Raw genomic sequence first — 17,402 nt, 5'->3', positions numbered from 1 at the left:
TTTGAGGGGTGGGAAATTGGTGAGGTTGGGTTGGGAGAGGGTGATTAAAAAAAAATGGTATTAGTAACTAAATTATACATTTATTGACCGAGTATTTACAATAATGAAACTGCAAAACACAAAACATTGCTCAGGCTTAAGTTAAGAGAGTGAGCTTTAAAGGTGATTGGGGTTGGGGACTCCCAGTTTTTTCTAGGGTGTTGAAGAATATTGTGCAAATTTGGTACAGATACATTCAACAGTGTAGAACCATTTACCTTATGTAAATACATATCTTAACTTTTGTATATATATAGAGCTTTGTTTCAGTTTGATTATTCTACTGCTAAAAAATATACCACAATTTTTTTTGGTATTTGATATCTTCATACAAGAACAACAACAAAAAAAAAAAAAGTAATAAGTCTACATGCCATTAAATAGAAATCATTTAACTTTATTATTTATTTTTTTGTTCCACAACCTTCTAACTGACAGAGTATAAATTTATCTTTGTTCATTTAAAATAATTCACTTTTATGGTTAATATGACCTTTTGATTTATTTAAATATTTTCTCCTTACTGGACTAACTTGTTAACATAATAATATATGTAATTTATTATAATCACACTTATATCTTTATATGTTTATCTCTCTCTCTCTTTCTCTCTCAGAATAAAATTAAAATATATACAGCACTTGTAACTTTTTTTTTTTCCAGTATTACTACTGTTAAAACTGACAAACGTTATATTGTTCAGCCATGATAAACCCGTGTGTTATAGGTTATTTTTTAAACTTAGTTTTTCTTTTAAAAAGGATCCGATTTCTTTAGATTTGGATTGCTTCTAGACTGTTTTTAAAATATAAGACTGGATTTTCCAATTGAATTTGTTATTTCTTTTCAAATAAATTTGTTATAAAAAAAAATAATAATAAATTATTTTTAAAAATTAGAACACTTATTTCTAGTAAAATGTTTTGCTCTTAACTGTTCGTTTGACATATCAAATTTTTGTTGAATCAAAATACATTGAAATGAGTGTTTTCTAGTGCAAAAAGTATTAACGTAATTGCAAAATTAGAAAATTCTGTCAGAATAAGTCCCTGAAAATTGAAATAGAAAGAAAGAAAAATTCATTTTTAGAATTTTTGGATAAAATTTTCAGTTTTATTAGTTTGAATATCGATACATAAAATGAGTGATGAAAGTTGCAGAGATTCACCTAAGTTATCATCAAAACAATTAAAAATTATTTATTGTTATTATTTTATATGTTATATTTTAAAACTTAAGTCTTATAATGGTAGATATAAGTATTTTATTTATAAACAATTCTAAGAATTAAATTACTGTATATTTTGGCATATAAGACAACTGGGTGTATAAGACGACCCCTGACTTTTACAGTTAAAATATAGAGTTTGGGATATACTCGCCCTATAAGACGACCCCCGACTTTATAGAAGATTTTCCTGGGTTAAAAAGTCATCTTATATGCCAGAATATATGGTAATCATAATAATTAGTATATAGAATGTCAAATTCATGTAGTTTCGAATTCAAGAGTTATCTATCTGAAATGTGGGAGTTGCGTATTCATATTCACTCCTCTCTAGGACTTCATTATTAATAAAGTTTATTCTACTTAACCTAATAGAAACAAAAATTATTTTAAATAAATTAGAATAGCATTTTCTCATTAGTTCATAAAGTAATACTTCTCGTGAGCTAATTCGTTATTTACAAAAAAAGAAGAAATTAATTAAACATTAGCAACATTTTTTAATGTTTGACGAAATAATCGCATCCATTATCGTTTATTTAAGACTTATTAATGATTCACTAACATGTTTGTACTTTTTTTTGTATAAAAGTATTGAGTGAGGCCTTAAATATTTGTTTCCCAATTAAAATAATGATAGATTTTTATAAAAATGAGTTAAAATAGTAGAAATTTTTTTAATACTTTAAGGAGAGTAATAATGTATGTTTTATAAGTATAATGAAATTGAAAAATTGTAATAAAAAATATCTAGTTTGCACAATTAAAGAAATTTTTATGACAACAAAAATTGTTAAAAATTGCATAATAAATCGTATAACTAAAAATGAAATTCCTAAAATGACAAAGTAGCCCTAACTCCAATAAAGTTTTTTTTCTTTTTAGGCTACTGTCAGAATTTGAAAACTCAGTTCTACACTTAGTCAGAATTTTTATATAAATTTGACGAATACCTAAGTTTACAATTTTTAATTGTTTGCTATTATGTATATATAAACATCTCAAAGCACGATAACTTAGCCCAATTTTAATCCGGCTATTGTTTGGCATTACTATTACGTAAATATGATTATGATATACTGTTTTCTCAATTCTAATGCATATCCGATTTTCAAGATGTCAAAACTTGAAAAAGTTAGCTTGCAAATGAATGTATGCCCTATATCACTAAAAACACAGCTGCAAAAAGTCAAACAGCTGTATTTAAACAGTAATTATATGCATTTTTGAAAAGCATTTTATCTTTATGTTTACAATGCTTCGTGATATCCACATTTTCAGTTAAATTCATTTATGACTATTATCAGGTACAGAAAATTTGCAGACCAATGCAAAATCAGTCAAAATTACCATGTGATCAATGTTTTAACAACAAGATTTCACATCCTTATGCAAAAGCTTGGAATTTACAAAATATGTAGTATCACACAAAAAATCCTATAGGCATGTTCTTCAGCATAGTAGTAGATAACTCTCCACTTAAATGTAATGTTATAGGAGTCATCTGCTGGACATCATTTACTCGGCTTGCTGTAGTTCAAAAGACCACGAAACCATTCCAAAACCAAAATGAAAACATACATGCAAATTTCTAAGTGGAGTAAAGAGCAAATGATGCAAACAAGACTGTGTTAACACGTTAATCGCTATCCGACATGCTGGCTGTCGTACTAACTAGAGCCGTACTGACCACCCGACGTCGCTATAATCAATGAAGTTTCACTCAAGGTTAAATTATCCTGGTTTTGTAAGACAATGTTTTACATCCTAGTGGTGGCCTCTTGCGCACATCTATAAAATTTGCTCTGACTGCCAGCGGTCATATGGCTCTGAACAGCCTTAACTACTATGACCCCCAGCACATCGTATGGCTCTGATTAGTATGATCGCCGGTACATTGGATAGCGGTTAACATGTTAAGTCAACTTTGTTCCTGATTTTAATGTTCACCCCAAGTTTCAAGACTAAAAAAGTCCAAGAAATTATCCATTATAAAATGAATTATATTGAGAAGACAGTATACAGTGATACTTCTGATGGAGATGTGGCTGCAAGAAGAAAATCTCTGGATTCTGACAGTAGCTTATAAAGAAGACTTTTAGAGTTAAAGCTACTTTTGTTATTTTAGGAACTTTTTACTTGTCATGTGAGCTTTAATTTTAGATCCCTTAAATTTATTTTACAATTTTTACGTAAATTTGATGAATGCTTAGTCTACAATTTTTAATTACTTGCTACTATGTAAACAAAGACTATGTTAATATGTCAAGAAATATTGTAAAGCAGTGGTGTTCTAAATCCTTTAGTTTCCTTTAGAGCTACTCTCATATTTCTCTCTCCTTTCCTGACTCACTTGAATAAAAAAGTTTTAATACAAGTAGAAATATAAGAACAAAAATAATAAATTTTTCTGTGGATTTGTAACAACATAAAACTGTTTTAACGTCATATTTGAAGCACTCCCAAATTTACAAAATTAGATTACAAATTTTATTTAACTTAGAAGAAACTGTGTTCAGTCCTAAGGTCAGAGTTCATTCTTAGAATGACTGTGGGTGGTACTCTCCCCCACCTGACTTCGGTGGGGTGAGGTGGCTGTTTTGCCTGTTTGTAGAAGAGGGTCGTCATTTTGTATTTTATTTTGACTCGGTTCTCTGTCCCCCGACTACCTACAAGTCTGGATTTTTTTACACACAAATGATTTGGGCACCTAATACTCTGTGCCAAATATCAACTCTCGACATGTACTCCTTCATACCTCTATGCTGGTAACATAAAACAGCAGTACGATTTTATAAACAAGACATAGTCTTGTCAATAACAGTAAATATGTAGTTGGTTGAAGTAGCTAAAGTGTATGCTAACCATGCTAAGAGACTTTGGTTTGAGTCTAAATCATTTTAAATTTTTATGGTAATTTGGTCGTATATGTTCTACTTTATTCCTTGTCATCCAACGGCCCCATTCTAGACCCAGCTGATCCATTTATGATAAGGAATAAAGTCTCTTTTTTAATACACACATAGTGAGAATACATTTTAATAGTAGAACTTTAGAACTAATTACACTCTTATGAACAAAATAATCAAACTATGCTTTAATGGAGTTTAAATGAACAAATATAGGTATTTTAGANACTGGCACACTTCTTTAATTTTAGTTTTGTTTTGGTTGCTATGCCTTGACTTTGATCCGGCATAGTGCACAGCCACCGGTGTGAACCAAGTATAACTCACAAAACCCAACATAATAATAATAATAATAATGTAAAAATAAATTTTTTACCTATCAGATGCTTTTATTGGTTCTCCATTTTTAAACCATTGCAAAGGTGCTTTTCTATCCATTAGTTCTACTTCTAATACAAGTTCTTCTCTTTCTAATACATTTGTATCTTTTAATTTCTTCATGAGTTTATTAGCAGCTAAAAAATTAAAATTTAAGTTTAAAATGTTTCAAATTAATAATTTTATAATAAGTTATGATCTTCTAATTACTCACGTTCTACAATTAGTTCTGCAGTTGTAGTGTCTGCATTAGTTTTGCATGGCAATTCTACTATATCTGTCCAATTAGTTGACATAATTTCTAATCTTATTTTGCGGCCTTCTGATATTATATTAATTCGTAATAATTTTTAAAATAGTAATTAATTCTCAAATAATTTTTTTCTCCTCAGGTTTTTGTTGCGAAAACAAAGTATGCAAAACTACAGAAGAAAAAGTTTTAATAGAAATGGATATATATTCAACACGATAGTTGTTTGTATTTAATTACTGTTGAAAATGGACATATTATTCTTGTTGGATTGTGTTTCTCCTTGTGTATCATATTGAATATTTTATGAATGCAAAAGTGATAGTGACAACAGAACTTTCAGAATTATCTGGAAGAAATGAATATAACACAGATAAGCATCATTCACATTGTCGTGACATTCTGTCGGCACATGTATCTGGACGCATTACAAATACCAACATGAATGATATGCCATCTGAAAGTTATCAGAAATCATTAGTGCTAGAAAACTGGACATCCAATATTGATGTAGAATGTCCTAGCACTGAAACTCAGTCTTGCAGAAGCGATGGCACATGTTCTGAAAATAGTTTGCATTTTCTTCGTTTATCTTCTGATTCTGAAGATTCAGTAATAAATGACGATAACACATGTGATATTTTTGATAATGAATGTAGTCGTGATACAATTATGTGCATAGATAAAATTGATTCTAACAAAAACGAAAATTTATACGACAAACTAACAATAAAAAGTGTTGAAGAGAGCTCGGAAGAAAATGAAACCACTTCTTCGTTAACTGATGTAAATAATTGGCAGGAGTTGTTTCAAATAAATCATGAAGATCAACATATATCAAGTAACTGTTCAATGCCAATGAAAGATACTTTAAACAGAGCAACTGTGGTGAAATTAACTCCTCTTAAAGATAATAATGTAAATAATTTTAAACTAGAAGAAAATTATGATAATCACATTCAGAATTTTCCAGAAAATTATAAGTATGAAATCAAGGAAGAATCTTATTTATCGCCAAAATTCAGTTGTGAGAAACTTGTGCAAGAAAATAAAACAAGAGTTTCAAATTATAAGTCACATTATTGTCTAAGAAAAAAGGAAAGTAATATTAAAAATATTGTCAAAAGAAAATATTTTATCAAAAGAAAAAAATCGTTTTATTCAAGCCATCACAAATTTCCATTTAAACATAAAAACAAAAGAAAGAGAAGGAAGGGAATTCAACAAAGATGTAAGCATGAAAAAGATTCTGAAGACCATAATTATTCTTGCACAAAAGCATTTGAATTGAATCTAATACAGTCTACATCATCATCATTTGAAGAAACTTGTAGTAAAATATTTGAAAATCTTTCTGAAAACAAATCACTAATGCAAAACTGTGATGTTAAATTATCAGAAAATTCATTAACTAAAAAAACAAAAAATGAAACTGAAGATAAGGCTAGTTTTAAACTTATTTTGGATAGCAGTGAGACATCACCTAAATCACTTGGAGAAAGACAAATGCCAATTTTAATTACTTATGATGACGACAACATTGAAGAATGTTCTCCTAGTTCTCCCCAAATGCCTACTTTAATTCCATTTACATCTGAAAACGAACATCCGCTTGTAGTATTCAATGATGATTACACATCTAATTATCAGTGTAAGCAACATTTACCCAATGAAAATTCATTTTATAATGTTACCGTATCCCATAAAGCTTTAGCATCGTCATCGTCATCTCGTAATGAAAATCAATGGTCACACACCAATGATTGCTTTTCTTTCAGAGAAAAAAGTGATTATCGTTATATTAATAAATTCTCGAGGAAAGCACGTAAATCATTTCCAAGAGCTAGGTGTTGTAAAGAATTAAATTTTTTAAATAGTGCAAGAACTAGTGGTACTTCAAACTTTAATTCCTGTAATTCAGACATTAATTCTGAGAACAAAAATCAAAGATTACAAAGTAGTCCAAAATTTCAACCTGTTGTACTTTTAGAAAGGATTAAATCTGAATCTCCTACAAAACACCCAGATAAAGAACCGTTAATGCATTGTGGAGAAGAGTTCTATAATTATTTTAATTATTCTACTAACACAATTAATGAAATTAACGATCCTGAAATTGATGTAATAGACGGTGTTGAATTTTTTAGTTTTGTTTCTGAACAAAATTTACAAAGATTTGTGAAGACCAACCATAATTTACATTCAGATAGTAATAATAACAATTGTAATGAATGTGAAAATCAGAAGACAAAAGGAGCTATTGTTCCAACTAAGACAAATGATATTACTAGAATTAAAGGCTGGAGAAATAAATTGTTTGTACAGGAACCTTGTCCCCCACCTCCAAGTTACATTTCTTGGGAACATTTAATACATAAAGATTTAACCAGTGATCAAGGATTAAACCCATCATCTGATACAAAAAATGAAACCTTACAGGAAGATGAAAAGGTCAAGATCTCAAAATTAAATGGACAAAATGAACCACATTATATACAAAATTGTTCAACAAGTAAATCCGAAGAGAAAAGCATATTAAAGGATACAAAAACTCATACCGAAACCAAAACTAATATTGAAAAAACTTTAGAACAGACTGTTAGCAAATCTTCTAGGTCAGCATTCATGAGTAATATATTAGACGATTTCTTAAAAACAAGATCAAAACTCAGTATTAACATGTTAACACAATATAATCCAAATATATTATCTATTCCAGAGAATTCACCAATTTTATCAGTGGGTTCTCTGAGAAAGTCTGACGAATCATCGCCATCAGAAATGAGATATTCAAATAAAGAAAATATGAGTAGTTATAAAGTTGCAAGGATGGGAATTAATAAAAAAATTACTAAAAAGAATGAAGATCAAATTACATCAGAAATTCCTAATGAGAAGATAGTGTTATCGCAAAAGTCTGAAATTTCCTCAAATGGTAATATAAAACAGAAAGATGCAAAAAGTAATATCAGCTATAAAAATAAAATTAATGCTAAGTCTACTTTAAAGCAGACAAGAGTTAGAGAGTCACCTATGGTACACGATAACACACAAACTTGTACAAAGATTGTACAGAAATTAAAAAGTAATTATAGTGATATCACTGAAGATGATATTTTAAAATCAAATGATAAAGCTGTAATATCATTATTGAATAATAAATTACTTTTAATTCAACAAACATTATGGAATAATGAAATCGATGATTATAAGAAAGTAGTGCAATTTTTGAATAAAGTAAATGTAGAAGAAGCTAATTGTATATACAGTGAAAAAGTACAAGAATCATTTCCAATAATAGAAGAGTCAGTTGCTGAAGAAGCCGTAAAAACTTTGATTACCTCAGAAACTTTAAATATCTGTAAAAATCCACAAACCATTTTACAGTGTGGTAATCAGACTAAAAATATGCATTTATCAAAGTCCAAATCTGAAAATAAAAGTTTTGTTGAGAAAAAGGAAATTTTAACAAAGTCAAATAATAAATACATTCCATGTGAAAAGTCAAGAATTTCTAAAAAATTAGAACAGACGCAGGCCACTAGAAGTAAGAGATTAATCAGATTACCTGCAAGATATAAAGATTCGGCTGTTTCAATTACAGGAAATGAATTGTGGGATTCTTCGTATCCTTTTGAAGAAAATAAACAAAAGATAAAACGGAAATCAGACTGTGGTGATAGCAGAAATTTGATTTCTAAGAAAGTTTGTATACCTCAAAACAACAGAAAAAGTAAATTACAACAAAATAAAACATTAATTAGTTTATTAGAAAATAATTATTCCTCCTTATATGAAAAATATTCATTTAGTAAAGACCAAAATAGTAATAACACAAAAGTTAAAGATTTTGTTAGGTCTGTTGTTCCTACATCACAAAAGTTAGAATCTGTATTTACTGAAGATTGTTTGAGCAATAACAAAAATGATCTTATTACCTCAAGAAAAAATTCAGATCCCTTAACTACATCTCTATTGACAGAAAAAACAGACGTTCAGTTTGGTCAAGATGGTAAATGTACGTCACATCAGTACAGAGTAGAAAAGAATAAAGTAACAGTTAAAAATAATTCTCATATTTTTGTAAAGAATGAAAATGCGAAAGTGAGTCCAGTCTTATACGAAATAGATTGTAAAGATATACTATCAAATAACCAAACTACAGAATTATTACAAGCTTCAAATGTACAAAAGACTGAAAATGCCAATAATCAAAATTTTCAGATTTTAAATGTTACCGTATCGGATACTCAAGAGAATCACGTGAAATTAAAAAATAGCACTCATTCTGATACCCCAAATAATGATAAATCATTAATGTTGAATGTTCTTGTTGGAAACAAAGTAGTGCCAATGAAATTGGTTCCATTTTCTGTTTCACCTATTAATGTTGTTGACAATTCAGAGCCAGCAGTTAAAACCCAATTTTTGTTACCTCAAACTGTTCCTCAGTTACAAACAGTACCAAATAATATAGCTACAGACCTTTCTAATGGAGCATTTAATTTGCTGCAACCACTCAGTAATACGACAGATATAAGCAAGGAATATAATAATCCATGTAGAATTGGAAATCATAAGACACAACAGGAAATTTTTATTCAAAATCAATTTCAAAAGAACAAGGATTCAGTCCCAATTATGACACAGACAACAACTCATTTAAATGCAGTAACAAATTCTCATATAAATAATAATTCACCTCCGAATGGTAATTTAAATTCTTTTGAAGTTCAATTGCCAAAGAATAAGTGGCAACTGCAAAACACGAAACTTATTTTACAAAACAAAGAATCAAGTAACGTCGATAATAGTAATTTTGTATATACGCCTGTTAGTTCTAAAGAAAATCTGAATTCAGTTCCTTCAAATTCATTATTCACTGAAAACTCAAATATTTCACTTAGCAATAGTAACGAAACTATTGACAGAATAAATTCAAATCATGTGTCTTTTATAAACCAATCTAAAAGTTTCAGATTTGAAGGAAATGGTAATGTAGATGAAAGTTATGTCAGAAATTTTCACTCAAATAATAACGATAATAATCATTGTAACGACAACAAACAGTTTATATATTGTAAGGAATACAATGATACGGACAATAAAAGGACAGAAATTCAAAGTTGCGACGATTTGGAGATATTGGAAAATTCTAATGTCAAATTAAAGTCGGATCGTGCAAGAAAACAAACTAAGACGTGTAATTTATTATGCTGTAACGACGAGAGAAAAATAAGAAGAGAAAAATGTCACTTTCAGAGGGAAGAGAGAAAAATTCATGTGCACAAAAACCAGAAATTTACTAACAGTGATATAGTTCACAGCTGGAGCTTTTCTGATAAACAGCATGATTCTTGCAGTTCTGAAGAAGATAATATGTTAGGTAATGGAGTAAAAGATGGAGAAAGGAGGAAATTAAATGATTTGTTGGATACTCTCTCATCAGACTTGACTTCACCTTCGAGGGAAGTACTTGAAAAATATTCAACATCAGATATATTACATACGGTAAGTTTCAATGAAAATGTCTAATATATGCAGAATATATACTGCAGTTCAATTTTATGTACTAGTATTATTAAATTTAATAAATTAAAATTTTTCTATATATTTTGTTATCTAATATTTGGTATATTACAATTGATAAGTTAAGATAAAAATTAAATAAATAATCTTATTATTTTAACAGTATTCTGTTACTATTTTTTAAGTTCATTATGTACTAGCATAAGTACAATAAAACAAATAATATATCGTTATGATAACATTCTTTTTAATATAAGTTACAAATTAAATATATCAGTGTAGTATGAAAATTTCAAAATTTATTATGAAAAACTATATAAATTACACATTCTTTAACATGTATTCACTGAATTATGTGCAGTACTCAGTAGGTGGTCTGAAAGTTTTAAAAAGTTCAAAAGTACTTTTTTGCTAATGCTCAGTGACCTTGTCAAAATTAGTACTGTATGTTTTCCTTTACAATAATGTCATGCTGGTCATCCATTAACTGCTTTCAAGGGAAAAGTTTTGAATTGAAATAACGTGACATCCAGTTTGCATCAGAAGCTTGTATATAGTTAATTGGGGCCTCTGCCCCTAAAGGTTTCCATATCTGGGGCCATATTCTGGTCACAGTCTCTGGTCTCTCGTCTCTCACAAACCGGTCGCTGATTGGCTAATCCAAGTGATTAGCCAATCAGCGACTGGCTTGCGAGAGAGAGACCAGAGACAGTGACCAGAATATAGCCCCTGATCTCTGATTTCATCTATTTAACCCAGTTCTCGAGATTGAGGAAAGACAGATGACAGTGGAAATTCATGGGTCTACATTTTTTTCAAATTGCAGCCCAATGATGTAAGAACAAGCCCTCTATAAAAATAATTAAAATTAGAACCAATAAGTACTGGCACAAAAATTATAGGGCACCTACAATATTCTGTTGGTTCTAATTTATTAAGTTGTGTGTGTATATAGTAATACCCCAAGTTACGTAACATATGACTTACATAAATTTGCAGTTATGTAAAATGTAAATCTCAAAAATTGGAAAAAATCTGATTAGAGTAACATGTAATTTTACAAAGAATTATTCTATTTCAAACATTTGTTTGTTCTCTCTCTCTCTCTCCTGTTTTTTCTTTCACTGCACCGATTTATTACTTTATTGCTCTGCTAATCCTTTACTTTTCAGTTTAATTGTAAGCATGCATGCAAGCGTACTGGGCACTCTTTCTTGTAAACAAGATTCTTTTACAGTACTGTACAGTACTCAGTGAAAGTCGAGCAAAACAATACACATATAATAATAAATACAAATATTAATTTATTAAAATCCATCTTATAAACAAAGCATTGACAAATATTGTATATATCACACTAACCTTATGAAGCTTTGCAAATATTTTTAACGTACCACAAATATTTTTTGTCCACCTTAGGACCTTCTTCAGGTGGAGTTCTATTAGAGAAAACCTTTTTTGGTGCGATTCTGTTCTATTCTGTTTCCAATGTGTTCTAATTTCCTTTTAAATTTTAAATTTCTAACAATGTGCACCTGCATCAGCAGCTATAACGCTGGGTCATACATAGCCTGCCATGCCCTCGAGAGTTGTTTTCATCTTTAAAATTGATTGAAAGGCCTTGGCGTTCTGCTTTAAAAATTTCTAATGCCTCCAAATTCCTAAGTTGGTGTATATGATGAGTTTGCTGGATCATGGTTACCTGTTGTAATTCAGGTGTAATGCTGTTTTCACTGGCATATATCGCTAAGGTGGTAGTGCTTTTCTTCTTTTCAATATCTATTTTATGCTCACGGAGGCGTTGTTTGAGCGATCTTGTAGATCTGATATATACAAGATCCATATTGAATCTGTCACCCTTGAGTGGAATTTTATACACTCCCGGTGCTCTTTTGATGTCTGCTTGATCCTGAAGAAGGTCCTAAGGTGGACCGAAAACATTCGTGGTACATTAAAAAATATTTGCAAAGCTTCATAAGGTTAGTGTGATATATATATAATTGTATAATTGATTTATTAATTACATAGTTACACTTAAGCAATTTACAAATTCTAATTACATAAAGTCTATGGTCTACATTACTTACGTAATTCCAGGTATATATATACAGTTTGTAACACATATACAGGATCTTTCAAGAAAGAATGCTACCATTTTAAATTACTATAATTATGTTAGTTATTACTTGAGAAGTATGTGATGTACTGTACATCAATCAATAGGGTAAATATTGGAATTTCATCTACCATCTGCATACAAATGTATTTTTGTCTGCTGTCTTGAATGGTGACTCTGCTGCAACAGAGAAAGCATTTTTCAGTTCACAAGTTGGAATCAGTTGTCATTATGCAACATGAGTTTTGAGTTTTGCAGACAGTTTCAAAACAAAACACCATGTAAGGCAAATGTTCTTGTTTCACGATGATGATGAGTTTGCAAACTGCAGAACACAAAACACCTCTGTTGCAGAGTCACTATTTTTGTTTGTGCCCCTTCCTAGAGACAGGAGACAAAAATATGTTTGTATGCAGATAGAGTAAATGTCTGAGTTTCATCTACCTGATAATTACCTGAATTATTACAGTAATTTAATTATTACTGTATACATATAAATAAAATTCATTTTGTGGAAGACCCTATATTTTGATATTCTATAGTTTTGTATGGAATATTTGAAAATTCTAATTTTGTTACATATTACAAGCAGCTGGGCTCCAAAGGCCCTAGTGTTTGCACCACCTGTTCATGTTTAGATTTTCTACTGAACTATAATTAAATATTCTATTTAAATGATATTTGAGTACTTTTTTTATTGTAATTTATTGATATCTTGTTGGATATCTAATAACTATTTTATTTTGGTGTCTAAAGCTGCATTCACACTGCCAAGATGACGACGACCACAGATCCTAAGCAATAAGAGGGCTTGTCTTTCATCGTTTTCGTTCATCATCAAAGCATTCACATTGTTCATTAGTTTTCATTTTAGAGCATGCACAATGTACATTAGGCTTAGCGTTATTACTTAGAGGTTTGCACTTCTAGACCAGATTCGTCTCTAGTTTAAAAATGGATACGAAGAGTAAAATGTTAATTCTTCAATGTCAACAGCTGAATTTATTGTTGTTATTAAGAAAAACGTCAAAGTCTGCAGCAGATCAGAGCTATTAATATTGATAGACAAACACAAGATTTCCACACTTTGGTTCAGGAATTACGATTGAAAGACATTGAAGGATTTTTTAATTATTTTCGTATGTCTCCAAATACTTTCAACCATCTGTTAAGTTTGATAGGGCTTCATATCAAGAAAGAAAATATAAATTTTTGCAAAGCGATCTCACTTGCAGAACATTTGAGTATGATGTTGTGGTAAGCATAATTTTTTTTTTATTTATGCAACTCTATTTGATTTTGTAAATTTATATTAATTTAAAATTTAAAGAAATGACTAAAAAAATAAAATTAATTTTAATCATTGGATATTCTTTTAAAAGTATAATATATTGTTAGATGAAAAGCTATATAATTCTAAAAAATCAATTATTAATATGTTACTAATAATACTAAGAATTATCTTCATATCATTTTGTGAAATATTTTTTGGTATTCTAGTTTCTAACACTATGCTATATAAGAATGCTAAAGGATTAAAACTATAGCAATAAATTAACGTTTTTTAAATACATTATATAATTATTTAATGTTTTTTTCCAGATATCTAGCTTGTGGAATCTATGAGATCCGCTGCTTACAACTATAGAGTAGGTGTATCAAGTCTTCACAGTTGTAAAACAAACAACTGAAGTTCTGTGGAGCATATTGAAGCCTATTTATTTACCAGAACCAACTCTAGATATGTGGTAAAAAAAAAAAATAGCATTAAATTTAAATTTGAAAAATATGGAATTTCCCAAATTGCATTGGTGCTGTTGATAGGAAACATGTCCATATTCAGTCTCCTGAAGCTAGAGCTTCTCCATTTTACAATTATAAAAATATGCATATTTTAGTTCTACTTGCAGTATGTGGTGCAACATATTGTTGCAATATTATTGATACTAGAGCTCATAGAAGAAGTAACGATGCAAGTGTATTTAATCAAAGTATGTTTCAACTAGGTGTAGAAAATAATAGTCTCTGCATTACTGAAGACAAACGTCTCCCCAGAGGAAATGTCCCATTACCTTATATATATGCTGGTGATGAGGCCTTTCTTTTGAAACATCATCTTCTACAACCATATCCATGAAAATAATTAGACAGATCGAAACAAATATTTAACTACGGTTTAAGCAGGGCGAGATGAATAGTGGAAGACATTTTTGGAATAACAGCAAATAGATGGTATACTTCGAACAAGTATCATTGCTTCTACAGAAAGTATGGAAAATATTATAAAAGCAGTTGTTTGTATATATAATTTTATTCATAAAACAGAACCGCAATCAGCAGTATTTAAGAAGTATCTAAATGCTGATCATCTTATTTTTAATAATGGCAATGAAAGGAGGACATTTCATGATATTGGACATATTTCTACAAATACACATTCAAAGGATGCAGTCATTATTAGAGACACATATAAAGAATATTTTGTAAACCATCCATTGCCTTAACAGGATGACGTAATCAACAGAGGTCTCCAAAATTGAATAATATTATACCTTATTGTATATATCTTTTGATGGATGAATAAATCCAAATTATAATAATATAATGCTTATATCTTTTTTCTTAGCTTTATATTTTTTATTTAATTAAATAAGTTTCATATATAAAGAAGCAATAATGTGAAAATAAATGAAAATTTTATTCATCTAATTCATTTAAGAGAAGCCGCTGCATCTTAATCTGGACTCTCAGTTTTTTATGCTGAGGAATCGTCTTGAGATGTACAGCTAAACTCGTACAAAACAACATATCTGGATCTTCATCATCGTCTCGTTTTGAAGAAACTGACAATGTAATAAAAAAGAGACTTTGCAATTATGTCAACTGTCCTATCCCTCTTTCGTTTTCTTGAGGGAGGATCATCTTGTACAACTTGTCTGCTTCGACCTACATTCTCTTCATTTTCTGTATCATTCTGTACTACAAAAAAAAAGTATCAGTATTAAATATTATCTAATTTGATATAATAAAAAGGTATTTATGTATAGTTTATAATAAGCATTCTGACTATATAATAATCAATAGTCAAAAGGTTTGTTATAAAATTAATTACTGTATGTTGAAAAACGTTGAGTCATCTTTTAATAGTCATTAAATTACTACACTTGTTAAAAAAATACTTGGTATTTTCTGTCTATTGTAAAATTAGGCATTAAATGCCATAAACATAGTATAAACAGTTTCTTTCTTTATACATTTGCAAAAGTATATTTTTAATATCTTTTATATATCAGTAAATAATAACTAACTAAATATCTTTGAATCAAAATTCAGAAGTAATTAAAAGATGAAATTTTGTGACTAAAAATTTATATGAGCATTGGTCTATTGATTGTATACTTATTGAATTATTAGCTGCATCAATTTCACTACAATAATTTGCAATTTGCAACAACATTGAAAATTATTATAGTGATTGGTTCTGTAAGGAGTAAAAAAGAAAAAAGTTAAGATTAATATACAGTAGATAAATTATTTTCATATATAAATTTGTAAGAAAACTTAGCCAAAATGTTAATTAATTAATTGCACTATATGAATATCTCTGCTTAGGTACTATTTATACAAAATAGTATCTACTGTAGTTATTTTTTTTTTATCAACATCTCTGTAATCCCACCTACACATATCATATAGCCAAGGTCTTGTACACACGAGATCAGTTGCTCCTCCATCTTGTTCAAAGATTTTTTGGGAAGTTCACTTTGATTGGCCAAGACCATTATGGCAATGACAAATGTTGAATCTTGGGCAACTTCGGAATGACTAAGACAAAAGATCAACGATAACGACTAGTGTGAACATTTTACAGACGATGACGAACAATAAAAGAATCGGTATTTGTCATTGTCGTCAGCAGTGTGAACGCAGCCTGAAACATTTATACCTCATTTCGTCTAAGAATACATCATATCAAAAAAGACTTTCTCATAATATTTGTATTATTCCACAATGCAATCTACTTGTAGCTGTAAATGATAGGTACAAATTATTAAGTATTGTATAGTATTTATCAAAAGTTTATCTGTTTAAAAATGCTGTAATTTATATTACAACAGCAATCCAATTTATACAAGAATGAAAATTGTTCCAACTTTTTCATATACTAATTCCCAAATTATCCCATTTTCATTTTATTTAAGTAACTATATGCCCTATTAATGGCTTTATTAATATGGTATATTGTAACCTACAAATAACTTCTAAACGTTATTTGTAGATTGACAGAGGTGATGGTGACTAGTAGCCAACAAGAAGTGATGTCACATGTTTTGGCAAGGTGCACTTTTTGGTGAAATAGAGAAAATTATGCTATTGGTTGTTCTGAATGAAAATAGTGTAAATTTAATTAAAATGATCTTAATTATCTAATGTATTTTACAGGCTGCAACTCATGTCAATAATTTAACAAGTACTTTTCATCAATTGGAAAGAGAGAGACAAGAATTGAAAGCAACAAAGAAGAATCTGTTAAAGAAGTATATTGCATTAATGAATGGTAAAAATTGTTCATTTTTAGTTTAAAAAACTTACAATTACTTGTTAATATGGTATTAGATTTCATATATGGGTAAACCACCGAGTTTCTGGCACCTTGGTTCCAAAGTATTGCCAGATTAAATAGTTCGCCAGACCAACCATGGTCACCTACAATAATAATTCATCAATACACCTTTAACCCAATAACCCATCACCTATGTGTCTAAAGTATACCACACACTGCTAGAAACTTAAATCTCAAATGTAAACTACATTTGACACCATCGCTGACACACACATCACTCTTAGAAGTCATAGCTACAATTAAATTCAAGCAAGTGCAGTGTAAATAATGTAAATAAGCATGCTCTACACACAGTGCCATCTCTGGCCGCCCAGTAAACTAATCTGGTG

The 17,402-nt window shown here is 29.5% G+C and overlaps 1 protein-coding gene and 1 long non-coding RNA gene across 3 annotated transcripts in view; one reads left to right on the top strand and one right to left on the bottom strand.

Moving 5' to 3' along the window:
* The window catches only part of LOC111631731 (uncharacterized protein MAL13P1.304-like), a 39,741-nt gene that overhangs the window by 12,257 nt on the left and 10,082 nt on the right, over positions 1–17,402 (top strand). For both annotated transcript variants that reach the window (XM_023376036.1, XM_023376037.1), the window contains exons 2-3: positions 4,947–10,315; positions 16,893–17,007. In XM_023376036.1, the coding sequence (XP_023231804.1) occupies positions 5,111–10,315; positions 16,893–17,007 (5,320 nt within the window). In that variant the 5' untranslated portion in view covers positions 4,947–5,110. The remainder of the gene's footprint in view (positions 1–4,946; positions 10,316–16,892; positions 17,008–17,402) is intronic.
* On the bottom strand, positions 4,608–4,833 carry LOC111631732. The gene is made up of 2 exons (XR_002757754.1): positions 4,769–4,833; positions 4,608–4,691 (listed from the first exon to the last, which is right to left on the bottom strand). It is a non-coding gene; the product is annotated as an uncharacterized LOC111631732 (long non-coding RNA).

Source organism: Centruroides sculpturatus, unplaced genomic scaffold, assembly GCF_000671375.1.
Source record: "Centruroides sculpturatus isolate CEXI.00-Female unplaced genomic scaffold, Cexi_2.0 scaffold756, whole genome shotgun sequence".
In the NCBI taxonomy this organism is placed as follows: domain Eukaryota; kingdom Metazoa; phylum Arthropoda; class Arachnida; order Scorpiones; family Buthidae; genus Centruroides; species Centruroides sculpturatus.
The sequence above is the reverse complement of the archived record's forward strand: the minus strand, read 5'-3'. Positions and strand labels throughout refer to the sequence as shown.